Consider the following 9534-nt stretch of genomic DNA (forward strand, 5'->3'; position numbering starts at 1 on the left):
GCCAAAATGGCAAAATACCTCTTTCGCCCAAAAGTTCCAGCAAAATGTCTCTATTTTGAAACTATTTAGAGATATGTCCTTGTTTTGAAACTCGATTTTTAAAAAATCTAATTTCAATGAAAAACTCGATTTAACCAAAATCAAGTTACTTGTGAAAACTTAAATGGAACATGAGTTCCATGTAAATTTTGCAAGTTTTTTGCTTATAACTCGATTTTCAAAAAATCGAGTTTTTCACTGAAACTCGATTTTTAGAAAATCGAGTTTAAAACAGGGGTATTTTGCCATTTTGGCCTAAAGATTTATGTAAACATTTATACCCTATAAATACTCTCTCCTAGTCCCTAGGACATTGAATTTAACAATATAGTGGACTTGCATTAAAGTTAACATAATGCATAACAAAATTTGGTATACAGATATACTGTTGGGCTTTAAACCGGATTTATAATATACTAGGATTTATAATATACTACGTAAACAGAGTACAACTACAAAATGACCTAACCTTTGTAGTTGTAAACTGAGGTTATAAACAACGAACATTAGATACACGCAACCAATGTGGGATAAAAATTCATATTTTTTTTAGTAAACAATAATACTTATTAGAATACACACGAAAATAGTAATAATAGACACACACAGCCAATGTGGAATAAACATGCATATTTTTTTTAGTAAACAATAATACTTATTAGAACATACACGAAAATAGTAATTATAATGTTTTAAATTGGATTTATAATACATTACATAACCAGAGTACAACTACAAAATGGTCTAACCTTTGTAGTTGTAAACTGAGGTTATAAACAGTGGACACTAGACACACACAACCAATGTGGGATAAACATTCATATTTTTTTTGAGTAAACAGTAATTCTTATTAGAATACACACGAAAATAGTAATATAGTGTTTTAAACCGGGTTTATAATACATTACATAACTAGAGTACAACTACAAAAGGGTCTAACCTTTGTAGTTGTAGACTAGAGTTTTAAACAGTAGACACTAGACACATACAACCAATATGGGATAAATATCCATATTTTTTTTGAGTAAACAATAATACTTACTAGAACACACACAAAAATAGTAATAATAGTATTTTAAACCGAGTTTATAATACATTATATAACCAGAGTACAACTATAAAAGGACCTAACCTTTGTAGTTGTAGACTTAGGTTATAAACAGCAAAAACTAGACACACATAACCAATGTGGGATAAACGTCCATATTCTTTTTGAGTAAATAGTAATACTTATTAGAATACACAAAAAAATAGTAATAATAGTGTTTTAAACTGGGTTTATAATACATTACATAATTATAGTACAACTACAAAGGGGCCTAACCTTTGTAGTTGTAGACTGAGGTTATAAACAATGGGCACTAGACACACACAACCAATATGGGACAAATATCCATATTTTTTCTTTGAGTAAATAGTAGTACTTATTAGAATACACACTAAAATAGTAATAATAACAATGTTTTAAACCGGGTTTATAATATATTACATAACCAAAGTACAACTACAAAAGAGCCTAACCTTTATAGTTGTAGATTGAGATTATAAACAACGGACACTAGACACACAAAACTAATGTGAGATAAAAATCCATATTTTTTTTTTGAGTAAACAGTAATACTTATTAGAAAATACACAAAAATAGTAATAATAGTGTTTTAAACTGGGTTTATAATACATTACATAACCAGAATACAACTACAAATGGGTCTAACCCTTTTAGTTGTAGATTGGGGTTATAAATAGCGGACACTAGACACACATAATTAATGTGGGATAAACATCTATATTTTTTTTGAGTAAACAATAATACTTATTAGAACATACACGAAAATAGTAATAATAGTATTTTAAATCGGGTTTATAATACATTACATAATTAGAGTATAACTACAAAAGGGTTTAACCTTTGTAGTTATAGACTAGGGTTATAAATAGTGGACATTAGACACACACAACTAATGTGGGATAAACATCCATATTTTTTTTTGAGTAAATAGTAACACTTTGTTGAGGTCTAAAAAAAAAATCATCACGATAAAAGGGCCAAACAAATGGCACATCGGGCCAACCCATGGGGAGCAAAAGAATTGAGGAAAGAAAATCGGGCTTACAAATGAAAGAAAATTATGGACCTAGGATCCTGGATCCATGAAGAGGCAAGGCTTAGAGCCCATAAAGCAAAAGGAAAAAGAAGTCATCCTGATCAGAAAGGAAGAAGAAACCAAAAAAAATAAGAAGGGGAAGCTGGGCTAGGACGCCGGAAGCTGCTTGGGATCTCTAGGTGTGCAGCACGGCTAAAGGAAGAGTAAGACAACTCAAAAAGGGATCAAAAAGGCACTAGGAACGAGAAAATAGATGGGCCCTTCTCGAAGCACCTAGCAATGCAGCACAAAGCTTGAGAACTTGGAGAGCAACGACTCAGGAGCAAGAAGCCGGTGCCTCGGGGAACCCAGAAAAGGAGATCCACGAAAGAAAATGGCTGGGGAAACCTTCAGATTGGCAGAAGAAGACTACTTACTGGAAAAAGTGACAAAAGAGGGAGGGGCGGCTAGAAGGAGGTAAGCCCAAAAAGAGAAGACAGAGAAAGAAAGGATTGGAGAAAGAACAAAGTTAAAGGTTCGACTCCCCAAAAGGCACCTCAGAACAGAAGGTCAATAAGACATTTTTGAAGAAAAAAACACCAAAAGAAGAGAACTGTGAAAAATAAGGAAAGGACCAGTTGACAGGGGCTGAGACAAACAAGGGGCTTTAGTACCCAAGGAGCCAAGGGGGAAGAATCAATGGTAAGCCGGAACCCTAATGTGACACTATAAAAGGAAGAAGCAGCCAATGTTAAAAGGGGGACGCAGCAATAGTGAAATCATAAAGAATCATTGAGAAAACTCTATAAAACTCATAAGAAATAGGGGAATATCTCCCGATATCCCAGAAACAGCCACTATAGTACATGCTTGGATTCAAAAGAATTCAAATTTTACAAGTCTTAGAGGCCTAGAGAGCCATCTGAGTTTGTAATTTTTGAGCTTATTTGAACCTTGTATTAAGTCTTAGTGAGCTCATGGCAATCAACAACTAACTAATGAAATATTTCCTACTAATTTGAGGATCCCGAGCAATTATGTTGTGTTTTTCTTTATTACGTTTGTCTACCTTTGCTGTTTCTTTGTTGATCAATACATATATCCTTACTTGCTAGTGTTCGTGTATTGCAGGAGTCTCACCCTGTGATATGAACTCCACCAACAATTATGATGAAACCCGATAACAATGATGGTTTAGAACCCCAAGATCGTGTAGACAAGATTTGTTGAGCCTTGACCCATCATCTAATAAGATGAAAAACCATGACTACGATGGATTGAAAACGCCACACCAAGAATTCCTAAGAAACTCTCAAGAATCAAGGTGATAAGTTTGGTTGTTTGAATGCCATAAGATTAACTTGATAAGTTCAAGAGTTCTTTTAAGAACCAGGAGGAACACAAGACCTCACCAGGAGAATAATTTTCTGAAAAACCAAAAATTGATTTTTAAAATTCGTACTACCCATCTATATACCTGGAACAACCCTCCAAGAATAGGCAAAGTCATAATTACAGCTTTAAAAATAGCACAAAAATTAACCTAAACAAGTTCCCACGTTTTTTTGGATTCTTGGACTTTTAAAGGCAGTCAAACATAGCTAAATGACTAGATTTAATGTATTTTAACACCCTTTAATGGTCAGACCATGCTGGGTGCGAATTTACATGCTAAATTAGCCTCTTTAATTGCTTTGATGACATGGATTAAGCCTTGATTATTATCTGAGCCCATCTTGGTCTTTTCAGAATTAGCCAAATTCTCTTAGACTAGCCCATTTAGTGCTTCCTTGAAACGTTTGGCTCTAAGTCTTGTAATTGGGCCACTAGGAAGTGACAAAGGGTTATGTGCAAATTCAACTCCATTTCCACGTGTATGATCAACATGATCAGCTCCTTGATTTGCATCACCCTGTGCATCACTTGGTCTTTAAACAACCCATTTAGCTGCGGTAGACCAAGCCCAGTCCCTTCAAACTATAACTAGAGGGTCTGGGGTCCCTGCTCAAAGCTTGGGCCTGGATATTATTAAAAAAAAAAGGACCCTCACATTTTGGCGACTTCACTAGGGATTGGGAAAAGGAGAGGGAAGAAGCAATCCCTTTGCAAAGCATGGCTCCAAGAGCAAGGAACAACAAAGGTACCAATGTACCACCCGCTACATCTGAACCTGCTAGAGAAAACGAGGTGGCCTCCAGACAAAGGAACGAGGTGCCTCTGGTAGAACAGGAGGTTGTATCAGGATAAAGGCACCAGGACAGGAGCCAAACCCCATGGCTCGAATGGCGAAAATGCTGAAGGATTTGCAGCAATAGATTCGCCTCCTTAAAGAAGGCAGGACATAGGATATCAGGGATAATGTCCCCCCGTGGTCAACCAGGACAGAGCCCAGCCAGAAGGAGGATCTGCAGTTAGAGGGGGAGCCAACCCTTAGTACCTAAAGCTGGCAGATGTTAGTGCCCTGCTGGAGCAGGAAAGGGAAAAGCTCTCAAGGATTCCTAAAAAATTTTCCCAGGATCCCCCGTTCCCACTAGAGCTCCTCGGCAAGCCATATCCCAAAGGATATGAACCCCCGAAGTTCCATCCTTTTGATGGAAGGAGTGGAAGCGTTATGGAACACGTGAGCAGGTTTATACACACTATGGGCCTCTACGCAGGGGACCGAGAGCTGTGCCTAAGGGAGTTTGCTAAGTCCCTAGTAGACAGAGCATACACGTGGTACACCACGCTGAAGCTCGGGTCCATTAAAACTTGGGACGAAATGATGGAGAGGTTCTGCGCGAAGTATGACCCAGGTGAAGACAAGGTCACCTTCCAAAGCCTCCAAATGGTGCGACAAAGGCCAGGGGAAGACCCTATCTAGTTTATCAAAAGATTTGAAGATGTGTCTGTAGATTGTTATGAAGACCATGAAGAAAAAGAGCTCGCGAAAACCTGCATATCCAACATGCTCTTCGACTACATACTCAATCTTGAAAATTTGTGCATAACCCAGTTTGCCGACTTGCTACAGAGAACTAGAAGAACAGTGCAAACTATGAGGACGAAGAGGGTGCCAGTACCCTAGGCCATGACAACATCAGTCGGAGAGAAAAGGAAGAAGCTTGACGGGAAGATATTCGAGGAACCATTGGTGATCCCATGTATTGCAGAAGAGTTGAACCAAGTCCTAGATAAATGGATTGGAGATAGGGTGGTCAGGCCATTTACTGTATCCCGGCCACCAACTGAAGAAGAGAGGAAGAACCCCTTGTTTTGTAGAATTCATAATTATGTCTAGCACTCCACCAAAGACTACTAGACTTGCCGTAGGCTTTTCCGCAAGAAACTGAGGGAAGGAACCCTGGAACTCACTCAAAAGGAGCCGGAGGTGCAAAGGAACCTGCTGCCCAACCACAAAGGAAAAAGGGGTGGTGGTTGTGGTGATCCATGCGAACCCAGCAGAAGCAGAAGAACCTAAAGGATCATTCCACCCAAGCACAGCAGGACCCTCCAGAAGAACCCCAAGTTCAGATTGCTATTCAACCAGTTGGGATTTGGACCAGAAGCAAGAAGGGTGGCCACAGAGTCCCTCATGAGCATAGCAACCGATTTAGGAATGGAATGTTTTACAGCAGAGTCTCATGCCAGTTGAGCTTACCTGGAGACAACCAACGTGATAATCTTCACTGATGAAGATATAGAGGTTGAGCACTCAGACCATCGCAGACCTCTTTACCTAATGGCCATAATAAATGGTGTCCAAGTCAGAAGGGCATTGGTGGACACAGGGGCGTCACTTAACCTCATCGCTCTAAGTACCTTGGAAGCCGTCGGCCTAACAGGTAGAAGGATCCTAGGGGCCTCCATGGAGATAACAGGATTTGGAGGGTCGGCGGAGTCAATTGAAGGGTATGTGCAGCTGGCTCTAAGGGTAGGACCTATAGTGGCCTTGACAAGATTCCATGTGATTAATTCGGAGGTGTCCTACCATGTACTGTTAGGACACCCCTGGCTCTACAAGCACCGCCTCATTCCCTCCACCTACCATCAATGTGTTAAGGGGAGATTGAATGGGAAGCCCATAAGGATCCTTGCCAATCATAATCCTTTCAGCCAAGGGGAGGTGAACTTTGTAGAGGTTATGTTCTATGATGAGTTGGAGCCAGATGACGAGAGTCCTGCGCCAGGGACCCCAAGAGCACCTGTCCTAGAAGAAGAGGAAGGAGGTAGTACCCATGATCTAAGAAACCTCTTAGAGAGAAAAAGGCAAAAGAGGGAGCCCAGCTCCTCAGGATCCCAGAAGTGTGTTGTAGTGAGAGAACTTGGGGGAAGGGTGATTTATCATTTGTGAAGATGCGCGGGGCCTGAATGCACTATGTAGGAGGGTCCCAAACCACCAGATTGCATGGTCGCCCAAGAAGAAATCCCCAAGGAACCAGTTCAGGAGGCCTAAATTCAGCCTGAAGTGGAGCTAATAGAAATAAACTTAGGAGTCGAACTGGGATCTCAGAAGCCTATCTTCATCAGCAGCCAGCTAACAGCGTGAGAAAAGGATCAACTAGTGGCCCTACTCCAGAGGTACATGGATGTGTTCGCATGGACCTACGATGAGATGCCCGGTCTAGATCCAGAATTGGTGGTCCATTCTCTTAACGTGGATCCAGGGGTTAAGCCAGTGGTCTAGCTAGCAAGGGTCTTCCACATTGATGTGGAAGCTCAGATAACCTAAGAAGTCAAGAAACTGTTAGCGGCTGGATTCATCAAGCCCATCCAACATCCCAAGTGGCTTTCCAACATAGTACCCATGAAGAAAAAGAATGGCCAAATCCGTTGTTGTGTGGACTTCCGCAACCTAAATAAGGCATGCCTAAAAGATGAGTTCCCTCTGCCTAATATTGATCTCCTTGTGGACTCAGCCGCGAGGAACTCTATGTTCTCATTTATGGACGGGTATACCGGGTACAACCAAATCCGCATAGCTGCCAAGGATGCAGGAAAGACAGCATTCAGAACCCCAATCGGGAATTTTTACTACACTATGATGCCCTTTGGCCTAAAAAATGTAGGGGCCACATACCAGCGAACCATGACGGCCATCTTCCATGACATGATGCACAAGGAAATGGAAGATTATGTGGACGATATTGTGGTGAAGTCAAAAACTAGGACAAGGCACCTCCAAGTACTTGAACAAGTTTTTGAAAGACGCAGGAGATACAAGCTACGCATGAACCCTATGAATTGCGCCTTCGAGGTGTTTGTTGGGAAATTCCTTGGGTTCCTGATACACCACAAAGGCATAAGTGTGGATCCAGCGAAAGCCATGGCCATTGCCACAATGAAGAGGCCTACAACTGTAAGGGAGCTTAAAAGCTTCCTTGGGAGGGTCTCCTACATCAGAAGGTTTGTGCTAGGATTAGCTTCGGCCACAAGTGGCTTATCCAAATTGTTGAAAAAGGGGACTAAGTTCACCTAGGGAGTTGAACAACAGGAAGCCTTCTGGAGGATCCAACAAATCATGATCTGCCTTTCCACCCTCCAAGCACCAATACGTGGGCGGCCCCTGTTGCTGTACTTAGCATCAAACTCCCAAGCGATAAGAGCCCTACTAGTGCAAGAAGATGATGATGGGAATGAGCAACCCATTTACTACGTGAGGAAGACACTTAAGATGTTGAAACCAGGTACCCCAGGATAGAAAAGGCCTGCCTAGTGGTTATCTACACGTCCCAAAGGCTGAAACGGTATTTCTCGGCCCATCAGATCCTTTTGGTGACTAAGTCTCACCCTATAAAGGCACTCCTCTATCAGCCCCTCTTGACAGGAAGGATAGCACAATAGTTGGTTTTGCTCTCTTAATACGACATAGGTATCAGGACCCTTAGGGCTGTCAAGAGCCAAGCCATAGCAGACCTGCTATCCCAATTCCCCGGGAGTGAGGAATGTTCACTAATTGAGGAGATCCTTGGGGAGGTGGCAGTGATAGAACTCTTAGGGAAGAAGTGGACGATGAGGTTTGATGGGTTAGCAATGGCAATCTCAGATGGACTGGGAATTGTATTAAGTTGTGATGATGGGGACACCCTACCCCTATATTTCAAACTTGGGTTCTCCTGTTCAAATAACGCTGTTGAATATGAGGCGTATTTGACTGGGCTAACCATAGCACTCGCTATAGGAGTAAAACACATGAGGGTTTTAGGAGACTCCAATCTTGTAATCTCTTAGGTAAAGGGCGATTTTGCGTTAAGGGAACAAAGTTTGGCAGCCTATAGGACTTGGGCGCAAAGGCTGGAGCAGGAATTTCAGACCTTCAGCATCGAGTACACCTAGAGGAGTGAAAATAGGTTCGCCGATGCACTGGCCACCTTGGGATTCCAAATGTCTATTAAAGGGAAGAACACCTTGATAAGGGTAAGTAAGCGAGAACACTCCATCATAGAAGTCCTTCGAAGGATGTTCTCCGAGGAATCGGAGCAGCAAGATTGGAGAGATGAGGTTAAAGAGAAAATAAAAGGGTCAGGACATGAGGGGAGCATCAAAGAGCTAAAAGACTACGCCATGATAGAAGGGGAACTATACAGGAGACTACTTGGAGGGATCCTATCCAGGTGCATCAATGAAAAGGAAGGAAGGGCGAGATTAGAAGAACTACACAACCAAACTTGTGGGGTCGCAAAAAAGATTAGTTTATATAGAAGAATGCAACACATGGGGTACTACTGGCCAAATATGAACAAGGAAGCAGCAACCATACAGGAGAAGTGTCAAGGATGCCTGCCCTTGATGGACAAAGAAGAGAGTTATGCCGTGTTCATTACAAAAGATTGGAGGACTCCATTCATGGAATACTTGGCTCAGGGAATCCTACCAACTGACAGGACATTAGCCCATCGGCTCAAGAAACTTGTAGTTAGATATTTTCTACAGAATGAGATTTCATTCAAGAAGGGGTACAGTGGGGACCCTTTGAGATGCCTGGGACCAAAGAAAGCCAGAGAAGTAGTCAGAGAAGTCCACTCCGGTGATTGTGGGAGTCACCTAGGAAAAAGAAGACTTTACAAGCAGTTGCTACTATTGGGGTACTATTGGCCAACAATGAAAAGGGACTTCGAGGAGCTAGTCAAGACTTGCCATGCCTGCCAAATACTCAGAGATGCAATTCATACTCACTCAAATGTACTGTAGGACATGACGACACCATGGCATTTCCACACTTGTGGGCTTGATCTCAGAGGGCCTATAAACCCTATTTCTAACGATTACATATGGATCCTAGCAGCCACCGAGTACTTTACAAAGTGGGTAGAAGCTATCCGTTTGAAAAAGGCCACTGGAGCAGCTGTAACAAACTTCATTCGTGAGCACATTATTACAAGGTTCGGGATCCCCAGGGGATTGATCAGCGACAATGGGACCCCGTTCATAA

The 9534-nt window shown here is 41.7% G+C and overlaps 1 protein-coding gene across 1 annotated transcript; it reads left to right on the plus strand.

Moving 5' to 3' along the window:
* The first annotated feature begins 7623 nt into the window (after nucleotides 1-7623).
* Nucleotides 7624-8333, plus strand: LOC142625149 (uncharacterized). The gene is made up of 2 exons (XM_075798848.1): nucleotides 7624-7789; nucleotides 7975-8333. The coding sequence occupies exons 1-2, from the start codon at nucleotides 7624-7626 to the stop codon at nucleotides 8331-8333; spliced, it is 525 nt and encodes a 174-aa protein (XP_075654963.1).
* Nucleotides 8334-9534: the final 1201 nt, after the last annotated feature.

Source organism: Castanea sativa, chromosome 2 (genome assembly GCF_040712315.1).
Source record: "Castanea sativa cultivar Marrone di Chiusa Pesio chromosome 2, ASM4071231v1".
Lineage (NCBI taxonomy): Eukaryota > Viridiplantae > Streptophyta > Magnoliopsida > Fagales > Fagaceae > Castanea > Castanea sativa.

Coding starts and splice junctions, on each gene's coding strand:
- LOC142625149 (XM_075798848.1), top strand. CDS start 7,624: ATGATCTGCCTTTCCACCCTCCAAGCACCAATACGTGGGCGGCCCCTG. Junction 7,790..7,974: donor ACTTAAGATGTTGAAACCAG/GTACCCCAGGAT, acceptor AATACGACATAG/GTATCAGGACCCTTAGGGCT.